At 54.3% G+C, this 16,199-nt stretch overlaps 1 protein-coding gene across 5 annotated transcripts in view; it reads right to left on the minus strand.

The window, feature by feature from the left end:
• The window catches only part of PPARGC1B (PPARG coactivator 1 beta), a 125,692-nt gene that overhangs the window by 8,588 nt on the left and 100,905 nt on the right, over nt 1-16,199 (minus strand). For 2 of the 5 annotated variants that reach the window (XM_070517202.1, XM_014852610.3), the window contains 7 exons: nt 13,767-13,883; nt 11,062-12,226; nt 10,126-10,162; nt 9,433-9,497; nt 7,478-8,267; nt 4,284-4,359; nt 2,057-2,178 (listed from right to left, as the gene is read on the minus strand). In XM_070517202.1, the coding sequence (XP_070373303.1) occupies nt 2,057-2,178; nt 4,284-4,359; nt 7,478-8,267; nt 9,433-9,497; nt 10,126-10,162; nt 11,062-12,226; nt 13,767-13,883 (2,372 nt within the window). The remainder of the gene's footprint in view (nt 1-2,056; nt 2,179-4,283; nt 4,360-7,477; nt 8,268-9,432; nt 9,498-10,125; nt 10,163-11,061; nt 12,227-13,766; nt 13,884-16,199) is intronic. The other 3 variants (XR_011505759.1, XR_006532712.2, XM_044777842.2) reach the window with 3 other exon arrangements.

The raw sequence follows: 16,199 nt of genomic DNA on the forward strand, positions 1-16,199 counted from the left end.
TGGGATCCAAACTGGCGAACCCCAGGCTGTGGAAGCAGAACGTGCGAACTTAACCACTGCACCACTGGGCTGGCCCCAAGATACGTGTATTTTTTAAATCTTAACCCACTGACCCTTCTCTTTAGAGATTAATTTGTTTGCTTTGTTTCTGCATGTTCTCTTCATTTGATATCCTGCAGGCTGCACAGAACTTAGAACAGTTCCATTTGTGCAAGGACTCTTTTTTAAAAAAAGTATATTGTGGGAAAAACACAGAATGTAAAATTTACCATCTTTACCATTTTTAAGTGTACAGTTCAGAACTTTCTCATCTTGTAAACCTGAAATTCTGTCCCCATTAAAGAGCAACTCCCACCCCCGACTCCAGCCCCTGGCAACCGCCATTCTACTTTCCATTTCTATGAATTTGACTACTTTAAAATATGTCATGTGAGTAGAATCACACAACATGTCTTTGTGTGACTGGCTTATTTCAATTAACATAATGTCCTCAAGGTTCATCTGTGTTGTAGCATGTGACAGGATCCCCTTCCTCTTTAATGTTGAATAATATTCCATCACACACATATACCATATTTTCTTTATGCATTCATCTGTTGACGGACACTTGGGTTGTTTCGACCTCTTAGCTTTTCCGAATAATGGTGCTTTGAACACGAGTGTGCAAATATCTCTTCTAGATCTTTTTTTTTTTTTTAAGATTTTATTTTTTTTCCTTTTTCTCCCAAAGCCCCCCGGTACATAACTGTGTATTTTTCAGTTGTAGGTCTTTCTAGTTGCAGCATGTGGGATGCCGCCTCAGCGTGGTTTGATGAGTGGTGCCACGTCTGCGGCCAGGATTCGAACCGGCGAAATCCTGCGCCGCCAAAGCATGAACTTAACCACTTGGCCACGGGGCCAGCTCCTCTCTTCTAGATCTTGCTTTCAAGCCTTTTGAGTAAATATCCAGGAGTGGAATTGCCATATGATAATTTTATATTGAATTTTTTTTTTTTTTGGTGGAGAAGATTCACCCCAGCTAACATCTGTTGTCAATCTTCCTCTTTCTACGTGAGCCGCCGCCACAGCATGGCCTCTGACAGACGAGTGTTGTAGGTCCACACCCGGGAACTGAACCTGGGCCATCGAAGCAGAGTGTGCCAAACTTTAACCACTAGGCCACTGGGGCTGGCCCTCTATGTTTAATTTTTTGAGGAACCACCATACTGTTTTCTACAGCAGCTGCACCATTTTACATTCTGACCAATAGGGCTTCCAATTTCTCCACATCCTCATCAACAATTCTTATTTTTTGTAGCCACCCTAATAGATGTGAGGTGTGTGACTATTCTTATGCAGAAACTCTTTTCTTGTTGAAGCTTTTGAAAATTATTATTAAATTAGAATTTTAAAACCTTAATAACTTAGTTTGCAAGTATGACGGGAGATACTTCAGAATTATTTCAAAACTGACAAAGTTTTGACATCTCATTGGTGCATTTATCTGCAGCATATTCTTGCAGACGCCCTGACAGATAAAACACTGCTTCCTCAGGTGAGTGAGGAAACACCAGGGCTGCCCAGCAGAAGGAAAAGTCAAGACTGGCTGCTGCAGAGGAACGGAGGGATGTGAGCAGTGTGGGGCTTGCAGCACAGTGAGGTCCCGATGTAAGTGTGCCTTCAAGTCCCAGGGGCTGTCTGCTGCCCTGCACAAGCTCCAGGGTGTGGGCTGCAGATATGACCCTGCCACTAACTAGCTGCTCACTTAACTTGTCTCACCTCCTCTAGAAAGGGGAGCAACAGAGAGAATAAGCATGCATATGTCACAAGCGTGCTGGAAAATTTAAGCAAGAGAATGCATGGAAACTGCCTGGCATTCAGCAAACCATCAGCACGTGTTGCTGGGCTGTACAATCATTACTGGTCCTTCTCCTGGGCCTTGCTCTCTAGGACTTCGCTGTGGATTTTGTCCAATATGTTCCAAAAATCCCCTCGGGCGTCTTCTGTGTGGCCAGCTCTGGATCAGGACCTCTGCCCCCCCATGCCCCTCCTCTGCGATAGCACTGACTCCACTCACCGCTTGCTTCTCGTCAGCACCTGGCACTCTACAATCTCGCCAAACACTTCAAAGCGCCTCTTCAGCTCACGGGAGCTCATGTCGCTGGAGAGATTTCGAATGTACACCACGCGGCCTTCGTCCTGCTCAGGAAGAGGGACACAGAGGGACGGCGTCATTTTTCTGGTTTCCTGGGGTCCCCTTGGTGGCGGGCTCCCATGGAGTCCAAGTGAACAGTCCATGGTTCCTGGCCGAGCAAGTGATAGCAGCTGGGGCTGGAGTCAGAGAGGACAATCACAGTCACTATCCCAGGGGACCTGCCTTGTTGGAGGAGGGGGGCTGCCGAGTGTTGGATGGGGAAGTGGCCCCTAAAGGAAGCAATTGCTTACTTGAAGGAAAAGAGCAGAGGCTGGGCAGAGAAAGGAGAGGGATTCATCACTGTCAACAGAACTGCATACTCAGTAGTTTCTGTATTTGAGTCTGAGTTTTTTTTGGTGATAGGGCAGGTGTTGGGATGGAAAGGCAAGTTACCAAGGAAGGCAAGGGGTGAGCGCCAGGAGCCAGGTTGCTCGCGTCAGAGGAGGCTGGGAGGAAGGCAATGGGACGGAGTTGGGGGTGTAGAGCTACTGGAGGCACCATTATCTTTGGTTTTGCCAGAGGAGTGTGTTGACACTGACCACGAGGTCACCTTCAGGTAAGCTCAGTGCCACGCCCAAGGGCCCCTGGAAACCCAGCAGAGGGAAGGGGTGGGGGAAACAGCGCTGGACCCTCCCCGTCTCTCCTCTCCAATCTGCAACTGGATCCAGTTAGAGCCACTGCCATTGGAAGAATCGCTTTGACCTGCTGGAGAAACTCCAGCCGCGTTCCTGGAAACCCGTGCTCCTGCGGGCAAAACCCACAGGCTCTGGTTTGGACAGGCTTTCTCTGGGAACGAGTTAAGTCAGTGATTCTGGAGCCATCTCATTCTCACAGCCCAGATGGCAAAGAAGAAAGCCCAGGCCTCGGGGCCACAGCATTCACAGGAACTGTGCATCCCACACTAGGACCGTCCGGGTTCAGCTCAATACACAAATGCCCTCTGCGACCTTCTCGCAGCTCCCTGAATTCACAGTGCCCTTTCCTGCCTCCGCTCCACTGTTCTCCCCGAATCTTTGCTTGGTTGGCTCCTTTTCACCCCTCGGGGCCCAGGTCTTTGAAGATGCCCCTCCCAGACCACCATGTAAATACATCCTTCCCAACAGTCAAAACACGACTGTTTATTTCAACTGTTTCAGTCGTGACGTGATTAATTTCAGAGCACTTTCCCAATCTGTAATTATACTGTTATTCCTTGTTTATGAGTCTGTTGTCTTTTTCCCCTTTCTGTCCCCACCATGGGAGTGGGGACCTCGTATGTCTGGTTCACGGTTGTTGTCCAGGGCCTGGGACACTGCCAGGCATGTCACAACTCCTGAACGGTCACACATGGATTCCAAGAAGACACTCAGCCACGGCCTGTGGTTTTAGGTACCTGCTTGCCGACAGCTGTGTACCTCTGGGGTATGCATACCTCATGTGTCCCCCCACCCTGAAGCACCCGTCAGGGGGAAAGCAATTAAGTGGAGTCTGGTTTTCTGTACTTTCTTAGTTTCCCTTCCTTCCTTCCTAGTGCATGAAGGGGCTAGCTCCAGCCCCCCACTGCAGCTTCCTGAGGAATCTTCCCTGTGGGGTGCTTTGCAGCAGGATCATCAGGATGGCCTGGGCCTGTGGACTAACTCTGGGGAGGAGCAGGGAGGTGGGTGAGGAGCAAGGGACGGGCTCTCTTGGTCCCTTAGGCCTGGTCAAGCTGGCGGACCCTCAGGAAGCTCAAGGTCCAACTCCCTTTTGTACAGACGAGTAAACCAAGGCTCAGGGAAGCTGGGGGACCTGTCCAAGGTCACACAGAAGGTGGTGGCAGGGCGGTTTGTTGCCTGGTGGTCCTGCTCCCTCCTCCCCCACAGCCTGCCCTCTCAGCCCTGCCGAGCCCCTGATGCGGAAGCCTCAACCACCACCGACTGCAGGCCACACGGCCAGGCCCTCGGCCACACTTTGCACGGTGCCACCTTAGATGCCCTTTGGTGACCCTTGAGCTTTCTTAAATGAGAGAAACATGATTCTCTTCTGCAGGCCACCACCGGCCTCAAAGGACTTCAGGTCTACACAGCCCAGCACTTCCTGACGCCCCTGCTCATCCCCATCGCTCTGGGCTCCCGGGCCCCAGGTCACTTACAATGGCCTTTTCCCGCTGCTTCCTGGCATGCCGGACGCTTGGCGTTCCGTCTGAACACGGCCCTCTGCTCTCACATCTGTCAGTGAACAAGCAAAGCAGAGGCACTCACTCTCGGGAGGGACCAGGCCGGGCGGGGGGCGGGGAGGCTCCAGGAGGCAAGGGATGCTCCTTTAGGACTGGTTCACGAGGGCAGGACTAGGAGATCTCCCTCCTGCAGAAGCCCAGCCTGCCCCCTCGGCCTCGACAGCCAGGGCTGTGTGTGGGTCTGAACACTCTGACACACGCCTCCCTGCCAGCTTCTGGGACCAGATCGCTGGGAACCACCGCGTTGCTCATCACAACCCTCTGAACCTTGCTCTCTTACACCATTAGGGGTAGAAAGACCCTTTCACTTCATCATCGTATTTGATCTGATGAAAAAAACCAAACCTATGAGGTCTGATGTTGCTCCATTTTCCAGATGAAAACCCTGAGGCTCAGGTTCAATATGGGATTCGCCTAAAGCTAGAAGGTGGGGAAGCCAGAGCTAGAGGGAAGTCTGCTGATCCTAGACCCAGCGCTCCCCAGGGGTTGGTGCCTGGCAAAGAAGCAACCCCTGGCATCGTGGCCCCCACGTCCGGTGTGGCTAACAGGTGAATCCGTCTGGATACGCAAGCCAAGGAGGCTCCCGGGAGCTGCATGCCTGCGCCTTCCTGCCTGTCTGCACACCGCCCTCTCCCCGGAGCGCCAGCGCCCGGCGGCTGCAGTGCAAGGAGCACAGCGTGGGAGGCGTGGGCGAGTCCGGCTCAGCCACGCACCGTCTGCCTCCTTGGGAAGACAGCTCAGAGGACAAGAGTGTGAGACCTTGAGTCCGACAGCCTGCACTGGGATCCTGGCTCTACCACCTCCCTGCTGGGTGACCCTGGGCCAGTTCCTCAAACCCTCTCAGCTTCAGGTCTTCTGTCAAATAGGGAGAATCCATTGTAGCCGCCTCCTCGCCCATTGGTGAGCATCAAATCAGAAAATGCACAGGAGTGCTCAGCCCAGGAACTGCTCAATCACTGCTCGCTATGCTTTCCTCTTGAACCTCTTTGAGCCTCAGCTTCCTCATCTATAAAATGGGGATAAAGAAGCAGACACACCCTCCAAGGGCATCTCTGGAGCTCAAATAGGGTGAGAGAAGGGGATGCGACTTGCGAATATAAGGGCTATACAACCATAGTATCATCATCCATTTGCAACAGAAAGGCTAGTTTCCTGAGCTGAGAGTGACTGGAAGGTACCGTGGGGTTTGAGGTTTATGTCGTTAAACCCACTCAAAACCCCACCTGTTGCCCGATGTTTGGTAGCAGAAGCACAGGTGAAGAAGTGTGAGTCTGGACAAGGCTGATGCCTGGTGGACGAGGTGCTGAGCCCCACCAGGCAGCTGAGCAGGACCTGAGTTGACCAATTAACTTTCTCCAGGGAGCAGGGAAAGCCAGCCCTGAATTGGCCCAAAAGCAGGAAGAGGAAAAGGAGAACCTATGGGGGTTTCTAGAGAGGCTCCCAAATATTCGCAGCAAGTGCATGCCCACCCCAACACCCCAGCGCTGGTCAGGAGGGGAAGGAGGCAGGGCACGCGCCTCAACAGGAAGAGAGCCTTAGGATCTTCTGAGCAGGCACTGCAGAGAAAACTGTCGAAGGGGGACACCGAGCCATCTAGCTCACAGTGACCCCTGGGAACAGAATGGAGCCGAAAAGAGGGCTCGGAGAGGTCTGATGGAAGACCTGCCTTATATAGAGAAGGAACGGCTTTTAGAGAAGTCACTGGGGAACTCACTTTGAGTCACAGACAGTTCAGGGCTTCTTAACATTAGGTTCTGGGGTGTCCACAAACCCCCTAAAACTGAACATTCAGTTAGATGTATTTGCACGTTTTTTTTTTTTTAAGATTTTATTTTTCCTTTTTCTTCCCCAAAGCCTCCTGGTACATAGTTGTGTATTTTTAGTTGTGGGTCCTTCTAGTTGCGGCATGTGGGATGCTGCCTCAGCATGGCTTGATGAGCGGTGCCATGTCCACACCCAGGATTCGAACTGGTGAAACCCTGGGCCGCCAAAGCAGAGCACGCGAACTTAACCACTCGGCCACGGGGCCGGCCCCTCTTTGCACATTTTAATGGGGACAGGAGCTTTTGCTCTAATCAGGTTTCCAAACAGGTAGGAGCTGTTGGTGTAAATATAAAGCTGAAGTTTCCTTGGAAAAGCTACCTTTCTATTGCCTGAATTCTGGTTCTCAGAGTATGGCACTCCAGCGACATCATCATCAAATGGGAACTTGTTAGAAATGCAAATTCTCCACCACCACCTCTAGACCTAAAGAATCAGATCCTCAGCAGGTGGGGCCCAGCCGTTGGCTGGTAACAGGCCATCCAGGTGACTGTAGCACTGTGCTAGGCCCAGGAGCACCATCTAGTGGTCACTTGGGTGCATCGCAGGCATAAGATTTGGGACCTGCACCAACCCTCGTCAGGACTCTCCTAGCAAGAGGCAGGTGCTGCTGTGATCAGGCAGAGAAGCAACCTGTCTCCACCAAAACAAGCCAAACCTCCATCCTTTCTGCTCCCGCTCCCCGAGGACTTTTGGACTAGCTCCTTCTTGCAGTCTGGCTCAGTGAGCCAAGATGGTCTGAGCAAACAGGCTCACGACACATCATCCCTGTGGAAAGGAGATCCCAGGGGATGGCTGGCTGCTGGAGGTCACTCAGCAGGATTGAGAAATGGGAAGAAACCTTATCATTGCTTTAACCCAGGCATTTTCCAGAGCCCAGATTAGAATCATGTTAATCTTTCTTTTACATGTAAATGTCACATAGGTTATTAACTGTATGAGTATATATACGTTTACACAAAAACCTACCCATTTTACAAATAGAAAAGCAGAAAACAGATGAATAAGGGGCACGTTCATTTAGACCTGAGGCCACCAATGACCAGGAAGTGGGTTTTCTCCCTCCCCTGAGGCCAGGAGATTGGGCCACTCCTAACATCACACAGCAAGCTTCACTTGCCTCCAGGACTTGCCCATAACCCCTGAGAAGACCACCTCCAGAGCCGCTGATCAGGACACAGGCACACAGGGTGACACGGCCCCAGGTTCAGAGCTCCTCTCTCCCCGGATACCCTGGCAACTGGGGTCCTCAGCTGCCCACCGTCCCTCTGGAGGCCACCCATCTGTACCTGAAGGTCCTTCGGGTGGCGGGTGAGCGGGAGCAGCAGGATGAGGAGCCGGAGCTGGAGCGGCTGCGGGAACAGAGCTGCCGACTGGCCTTGCCCGGCGGGCTCTGATAGGGGCAGTGGTCAGAGCAAGGGGGGCTGACCCCTGAGTCCTCATCTTCATCGTCCTCCTCCTCCTCTTCCAGGAGGAAGCTGCTCTCGCCACTGCTGCTGCTGCTGTCCTCAAAGACAGTGTCGTATTCGGGGCTCTTGCAGGAGGCCAGGTCTTCGTCCTCCAGGGCAGTCTCCAGGAGCCCAAAGTGCTTGGTGAGGCTGGCGCGGATCTCGTGGTCTCTCAAGAGCATGCTGTCCTTCGGGGAGGAGCCGGCATCACGGCTTCTGTCTTCCTCCCTGCCGGAGGCCTGAGCCTCAGCCTGCGGGGTACCTCGCGGGGGCCAGTCCTCAAGGTGCACCCCAGACGGCTCCCAGGACCTCAGCACCTTCCTCTGCAGGGCGCCCTCTGGCTTGAGCACCTGGCAGTAGTCGTGGTCTCCAAAGGAACAGGAGAAGGGGCGCTTCTGACCAGCCTGGGAGGCTGGCTGGGCTGTGGCATGCCGCAGGTGCGACAAGAGCTCACTCCGCTCGGGGCGCTTCTTTGGCAGCTTGTGGGCAGCCCCTGTGGTGGCCCCAAGCTGGAGGCCCTTGGGGCAGGGGAGGCTGGGAGCCATGTCCTTGCCTGGGCTGTGCTTGATGTCCGGTTTGAAGGGGTCCTCCTCTGTGGGCTTGTACGGAGGCGTGGTGGGCGGGGTGAGTCCTACCCAAGCAAGAGGAGAAATGCAAGGTGAAGACAGATCACTTCCCCAAGGGACACCGAGACCCTAGTTTGGGATGGCAAAGAAGTGGCATACATGCCCCTGCTTCCCCAACCCAGTGGATGGCAGGCATCACTAATCAATCACAGCGCTGCTGGCTGAGCCTGGATGTGGCCTGGGACTCCTTCTCACACAGCCCATCCTCAATTCTTCGGAGCTGGCATGTGATGAAATCCACTTACCATCCCTTCTGTAGCCTGGCAATTAGCCGAAGCCTCCAGGTCATCCGAGATAGCTTTTCCAGTTCCACATCTAGTCACTCAACAAGCCCTCCCAACTGTCTCAGATGTCTCCCAGAGTGGAGAGGGGGCAGGCACCATGGCTAAAACCTCCCACCTGGATGTGACCACCATAATGCCCTTTATGCTCCTGCACCTGACCTTGGCCTCCATCCTCCCTCATGCACCAGAGGGAACTCGCGAAATGCCTGAGCCCTCTCCCTCCCTGGGGTTCCTGAGTCTACAAGATCCAGATCAAAGCCCTCAGTCTGGCATTCTTCTCGGCCTTTCCTGATTGCTCTTTCCTGAGCTCCCAGTTCTTCCACCTCCCTGCACCAGGTGACAGTCTCCTCAGATGCACCTGTACCTTTGCTCCTCCGTGCATTTACTCCTGCCGATTCTGCTGCCAGGGACGCCCTGCCCTTCCCCGTCTCTCCAGCTTCTACTCACCCTGCAAGTGGCCCTGCCTTGGGTGCCCTGCGAACCTTCCCAGGCCACACTCCCACCCTGCCTGCCCCTTCCTCAGTGCTCCGGAGCTCTTGCACATTCTCTGGAACTAGCACATAACGAACAGTACTTGCCATGGTATGAGTCTGCCGCCCACAGGGGACTGCGGACTCCTTTGGGGGAAGATGTGCGTCTCTTTCTCTTCCCATCAGCTCATGTGCTGGTTGCTGGCAGCCGAATGGCTGAGCCCAGGCCCTGACCCTCCTCCTTATAACGCCCTCATTATGCATCTCAAGACCCGGTGCAGCCTGGGCAGTGGCAGCAGGGAGGGCTCCATGGGGTACCCCCTCACTGGCCAGGGGCTGCTCAGTGTGGGGGACCTGTTGCTGGGGCTCTTGCCAGCTCTGCCGAGGGCACCCCACCAGCTGAGCGCCCGGCTCACCTGCTGTGCCACAGAGCTCCACCGTCAGGTTCTGCTCAAAACTCTTCTTGTCGAAAGGAGGGTCACTGGTGGGGGCAGGGAGGACAGAAAGACAAGAGGCCCGTCAGCAGCAGGCCCCACCTCCCAGAGGACACAAGGAGGGCAAGGGGACACAGTGACAGACCCTGGTCCTGCTGCTCACAAAGTGAGGCCTGGGAACAACTTGCTGGGAACCCCAACCCTGGCTGTCAGAGGAATTCAAAGCTGCATAGCTCTCCTGGGAGATGTGAGAAAGATCTGCTGGAGGGTGAGGGGAGGACAAGCATCATCAACCTCCTTATTTTACAGATGGAGCTCCTGAGGCCCAGAGCGGGCAAGAGACTTTCCCAAAGCCACACAGCATTATCAGCTTTTTCCCCATGGAGAAATGAACTCTTTCCTGGGTCCTGGACAGGACAGCCTATGAAATGGCCTGAGGTCTTGATTCCCCATCTCTCCCCAGGGCCTGCAGAGACCAGCTTCTACAAACAAACTCCCTCCCAAGGGAACTTAGCTCCTGAGGGCCCCACATGGCCATCAGGGTAGGGGCATGGGGACAGGGCCAGGCTCAGGGACTGATGAACCACCCAGAGATCCCCAGCTGCCCACCCCAATGTACACACCCAACAGGACAAAGTCTCATGGAATAATAAACCAATAATTCCAAAAATCTACCTTTGTGACAAGGCCAGCATGAGGCACCTGGGAGAGTCTGAAAAGACAAAAAAGAAAAAAATAAGATTCCCCAACATGGCATCATTAATGGATGTTTAGGAGACCCCGAACTTCAGTAGTATCAAGCACAGCTCCCTTCAGGCACATGACCCAAAAGCCCCTGCCATTTTTAGGGAAGGGCAGCAACAACCGGAATCCACCTTCATTCCCGGGGTCTCAGCAACATTAATGGCTGGTTGGATCGAGATGATTTTGCAGAAACAGCAGATGGGTACCAAGGGCGACCCCTTCTGGCCAAATGGTGTAGCACGGTGGCACAGAGCTCCCAGCTCCCAAGACCAGTGCTGTGGGCTCTGCCTGGGATGGACGCAGGACTGCCCAGCTGAACTGATGACTACGTATCTCTGTGACTCCCATCTCTGTGTCTTAAAATGGGGATTATAACAGTACCTACCCCACAGGATTCCTATGAGGGGTAATCTGTGTTAAGTCTTAGACCAGGGCTGGCCCAGGCACACAACAGATAACTGTGGCATTACCATCACCCCTGTTGTCACCATTTACAATTCAACTTCACTGTGGAGCTTAATATACTCACACCTTCGGTTACATCATCGCCCAGGATGTCTCTAGGGCACCTTTCACAATTTGCAATGATCTTCTTTTCTTATTTACTTTTTGATTGCCTGTCTCCCCCCGTGAAACACAAGCCCCATGAAGGCAGGCATCTCATTCCTCGTTTAAGTAGCGTCTGACCCAGGCGTGATGAAAAACTCAGAGATGTGTGGGTAATTCTTGAAGATCTGCCCAGCTAGCCCAGTGTACGGGAGGGGGAAGTTGAGAGCCAGAGAGGGGAAGGGACTTGCCCAACAGCGCAGGGGGATATGCCACACCCCATCCCTGCCCCCCCTCTTGCAGACCACCGACTCCAACTACCTCTGGAAGAGAGCCGCGGGCAGCTGGGGTCCTCATCCGTGTCCCCACACCCACTCTCACAGGGGCTCTCCAGAGCTGTAATCTGGGGTCCCCGTAGGAGCTGCTGGTTTTGTCCACTGTCCTCGTCCGTGGGGCTGCCCAGCTCCCGCTCCATGTCGTAGGCCCCAGGAGCCAAGCGCAGTGAGGGCAGAGCTCCTTGGGGCTCCCCAGGCACCAGCGACTCAGACTCGTCGGTGAACGTCAGCCAGGGTCCCAGCTCGGGGTTGAGTCTCCTGGAGCGCCGCACGGGGCACACCGAGCTCTCCAGCTTCTTCCCCAGCGTGGTCCACGGCAGGCCTCGGCCGGGCCTTTTCCGGCCCCACTCCTCTTCGTCCTCCTCATCCTCCTCCTCTTCTGCTTTTTCTTCTTCCTCCTCCTCCTCCTCTCCTTCCTCCTCATCTTCCTCCTCCTGCCGCAGCCTGGCCGACCGGCTGACGTGCCCTTTCACCTGCAGGCGCAGTGGGCGCAGGCTGGGTCTGGGCCCGGTGCTCTTGGGAGAAGGTGCGACCCTCACCTCCTCCACGGGGGATTGGTGGCCAGGGGAGGCCTGGCTGTCTTTGGGCCTGGGCCTGGGCCTGGGCGTGAGGGAGGCGTAGACAGGCGTGGCCAGCCGGTAGGGTTTGCTGACATCACAGAGGACATCTTGAGACAGAAGTTCCCTCAGGATGGAGAACTCAGCCCAAGCGGCTTTGGAAGGGTGCTGGGACAGGGGCCGGGGTCTGATCTGCTTGGAGGGGCTGCTGCAGGGCTGCGGGGCTGGCTCTGAGGCCTGTGGGGGCAGCTTCCTCTGAGGGAGACAGTAGGTGTGCATGTAGCGAATGAGCTGCACCATCGCCTGCATGTCCTCCTGGGAGACCTGGGCACCAGGGCCTGCTCTGCCTGGCGCTGAGTAGTCCCGGGGAGAGGCTGGAGCTGCCTGGAGGCTCGGGCAGTCCTCACCCAGCTCCTCATCCTCCTTGGCAGGGAGCCGGGGACTAAGGGGGCATGGCGGCTGCAGGCTCATGTCTGAGGAGCGGGCTGTAGCCTGGGGGCAGGATGGCAGCGAGGTGAGGTGCTTATGCAGTTCCGTGCAACTCCGGCTCTGAGACTGAGTCATGGGGCCCTTCTTGTCTTGGGTGCTGTCCATCTAGAGAGGGAAAGAGGCCAGAGTGAGGGGGCAGGCCCATACTGCTCCTGCCCTCAGCCCCACCCCTGCAGCCACTGGCCAGGCCCAGTGTGTCTCACCTGGATCGTTGGACCTGCCAGGTTTCATCCACTTTATCCCCAGCTGCCAGCACAGAGCCTGGCACCTGGCAGTGCTTGGGTGATGGAACGAAGGAATGACCAGCCTCCTAACAGAGTGCCCAGCAAGGATTTCACCCCTTCCAGATTCGCTGCCACAGCCCCGCCCCACCCATCCTGTCCCCTGAACTCCAGCCTCCAGCAGTCACGCCAGGAAGTACATTAGTGGTTGCGTGGGGCTGGGTGTGGGCACAGGGATTAACTGTAAGTGGGGGCATGGGGATCCTTCTGGGATGCTGGAAATATTCTAAAACTGGATTGTGGTCATAGCCGCACAGCTGTGTCAATTTACTAAAAATCATTGAATTGGACCTTTAAAACAGGTGCCTTTTAGGATATGCAAGTGGCACCTCCATAAAGCTGTTAAAAAAAAATAAGGAATAGAAAAATTCAGCAGCTTCCCAGTGCCCATAGGATAAAAGGGAGGCCCCTTGGCGAGGTATTTGGGGCCCTCTGCAATCTGGCCCCAGGTGACCACTCTCTCCAGCCTTCTCTGTCACCACTTGTCCACACAGGGCCTTTCCTCCCAGTGCAATGGTCTCTTTGCTGGGACTAGAATGGCTGTCAGGTGTGTCTCAGTTCCCTGGGGCTTCTTAGCCTCCCAGGGGACAGAGAGCTGGCTTACAATGGAGCTTAGCTGCTGCCCCCTGACAGAATGGAGCATGAGGGGGGGACCTTTGTTTTGGGAGGTCAGCCAGAACAAATAGGGAAGGGACACAGGGACAAGGGCCACCCCCCAGGGGAGCCCAGGCAGGCGAGAGGCTCCTACACTGAGCTACTCTCTGAGACAGATGCCATCCCGCTTCTGCCCAGAGGGTGTGGGATGGTATGAACAGCCCCCTGCAGAAGTGCCCAGGGACAAGATGGCAAGGGTTGGTGCAGGCTTTGAGTAACAGGAACGCTGGGAAATCACCTATTAAGCCTCTCCTAGAAGTCTCAGAAGATGCAGCCCAAGGAGGAAAAGGGACATACTTCACTCCTGGGTGTTCATGATGGAGCTTTCAACTCTCTGATGGCTTCCCTCAAAAGAAACCCAAGCTCCTGCCTGTGGTCTCCACAACAGGTGAGGATCTTACGTTTCGCTGTCACCCCATTAGAAGGAGCCCCTGAGGGTAGCCACATCTTCCCTGTCCCTGCTCTCACTCATCGTCTAACACAGTGCCTGCAACACCGAAGTGTGTGAGAAAGTCCCGTGCTCTTTCTAGAACCCTGAACTGGCCTGGGTCTCAAGAAGTGCCCAGCACACCAGCTGCAAGGCTGTGTGAGGAGCAAGGAGGGAAACTGGGAGTTGACTGCATTTGACACCCCCTAGCAAGAGCTGAGGCTGGCATGCCCCAGAGGCCAGCTGGGGGCCTGGGAGGGTTTTGGGGCATGTGCAGAAATACCTTGACACAAGGCCTCTGACTTCTGGACCTGAGGCCCGCCTGGCGCCAGGCGGTCCCTTCTTTCTGGATGTCGGAGCTTGATGTCGGGGAGGATGTGGCCAGGAGGAGCTTCTGCAGCTGCAGGAGAAGCAGAGGGGAGAGGGGCCGAGGCTGAGCTGCAGCTGGAGGACATGGAGAAGGGCACGGCAGAGAGAGGCCCAAGCCCAGAGCTCGCCCCCCAGGATTGACCACTCCCCGACCCCGGGTCATCACAGGACCACGGCGTTAATGACCTCGAATATGTTCCCAACATGGGCAGTACAGAAGCAGATTGTCAAACAATCCCAAACACACAGAAGAATGCCAAAAAAATGTCAATCCTTTCAGAGTTGATAATCCAAGAAGAATATCTATGACTTTGAGAAACCCAAACAGATCTCGGGTAATGTCTGTCTACTCTACTGTTAAAATAGGATGTATACACTTTATTGGGGCACTCTGCATACACCTGGAGTACACACACACACACACACACACACACACACACACACAATCTGGGAGAACACCACAGTGATCCTTCAGTGTGGGATTCCAGCGGATTTCTCTTTTGGTTTTTTGGCTTATTCATATTTCTTTTAAAAAAATTAATTTCTTAAACAAGTAATACTTGTAAATGGTGAAAAAAATATACACCACAATACTAACAGGTGGACAAGTAGAAGCCAGTTTCCCTTCTGCCCGAGGTCCCCTTTCTCCCTCCCAGAGGCAACTATTATTAACCACCTTCATGTGACCCTACGACGAGGGGGATTCGATCATACAACAACATGTACGCACATATCACCTCCAACCCACCCAACTGTTTTTACACAAGTGGACGCATGCTACGCTTAAGGTTGTCTGGCTGTTCTAATTTTTCTATAAAAATCGCTGAGACTGTTTACACTTCGCACCCAGTGGGTAAGGTGCACAACGTCTCCCAGCCAAGACAGCAGGGAGCTGAGAGCGCCCAGAAGTTCCACCAGGGATCCGACCACAGCCGGGGCTGAGGACAAGTCGGGAAGCATGAAGGGCTTCTGCTACAGCACTAAGTGTTTCCTTGGAGGACACGCTCACCAGGTCACCCCAGCAACGAGTGCCAAAGGCCCCGGAACCAGAGAAAAGGTCACTCCACACTCCAGTAGGGGCTGGAGGATCCCCACCACCCCACACCAACAGGCGTATGTCTGTGATTCTCTGGCGTGGACAGGAAAAGATCCCTGGGCTGGAGGGAAGGGACCTGGTTCTAACCCAGCTCAGGTCCATCTCACCGAGACCTTGGGTGAGTCCTCTCCCTCTCTGGGCCTTGGTTTCTCCATTGCTATAATGGGGGCAAGTGGACTAAATGACTGGATCTGAACATTTTTTGACTCAGGAGTCCCTCTAAGAATATGAGAGAAGCTGCTGACCTCACGCACAGATGCAGAGAGGTCCTTGGGTCCCCATCAGTCTATTGGTGGACTCTCTGGGATCCACAACTCCAGGTTAAGAACCAGGTGTCTCGATAACTTCGCAGGGCCTTTCTAGAGGTCTGTCAGTATGCTGGGAGTCTAGACCGTGACTGCCCTTTCTGTGTGCCCAGCACAGCACCTGTTAACGGAGGTGCTCAATAACACCTGTTACTAACAACAAGCAAATAAACCGAGGAACCAGCAGGGGTCGCTCTCTGCCTCTCAGAGGTTTGATCCCGCTCCAGAGCCGCGTACAGAAATGGCAGAGAACTCCTCTTGTAACTACCGCTAATGGTCGTGTCAGAACTCTGACTTAGATAGCATTTATTGAGCAACTTGTATGTGCCAGACACAGTATAAGTGCTTCACATGTATTACCTGCCATACTCCTCCTAACAGCCTTTGAGACGGGCACCGCTACTAACCCTGCCTTGTAGACCCAGAAGTGGAGTCAGAGAGGTTAGGCGCCCAAGGGACGCAAAAGCATTAATTGTTGGAACTGGGATTCAAACCCAGGTGGTCTGATTCCAGTCTGGAAGGAAGCAGGACCCCTATCAGCAGGAGCCACAATGTGGGACTGAACACCCTCTTGTGCCCAGCACACAGTAGGAGCTTACTAGTCATTTCACAATGCTTTGGGGAACCTGAAGGCAGCGGGAAAGAAGGAAAGGGGTCCTGGCCAAGGAGTGAGAACACCCGGGTTCTAGTCTTCACAGGCACACCAACTTACTGTGTGACCATGGGAGAGGCCCTCCCCACTCTGGGCCTCAGTTTCCCCAGAGTTGGGCTTGATGATCACCAAGGGCCTTTGCAGCTCAAGCTCTCCACAACCCAAGACCCCTCAGAGCCCTCCCAGCTCCGACAGACTCTGATTCTCCAGCTGAGTCTTATCAACCCCTAGGAGCTACAGAACCAAGGTGAGGAGCCCAAGACAGGTCGTGTGAAGATGGACTTCACACCTCAT

This window comes from Equus asinus, chromosome 9 (assembly GCF_041296235.1).
Source record: "Equus asinus isolate D_3611 breed Donkey chromosome 9, EquAss-T2T_v2, whole genome shotgun sequence".
Lineage (NCBI taxonomy): Eukaryota > Metazoa > Chordata > Mammalia > Perissodactyla > Equidae > Equus > Equus asinus.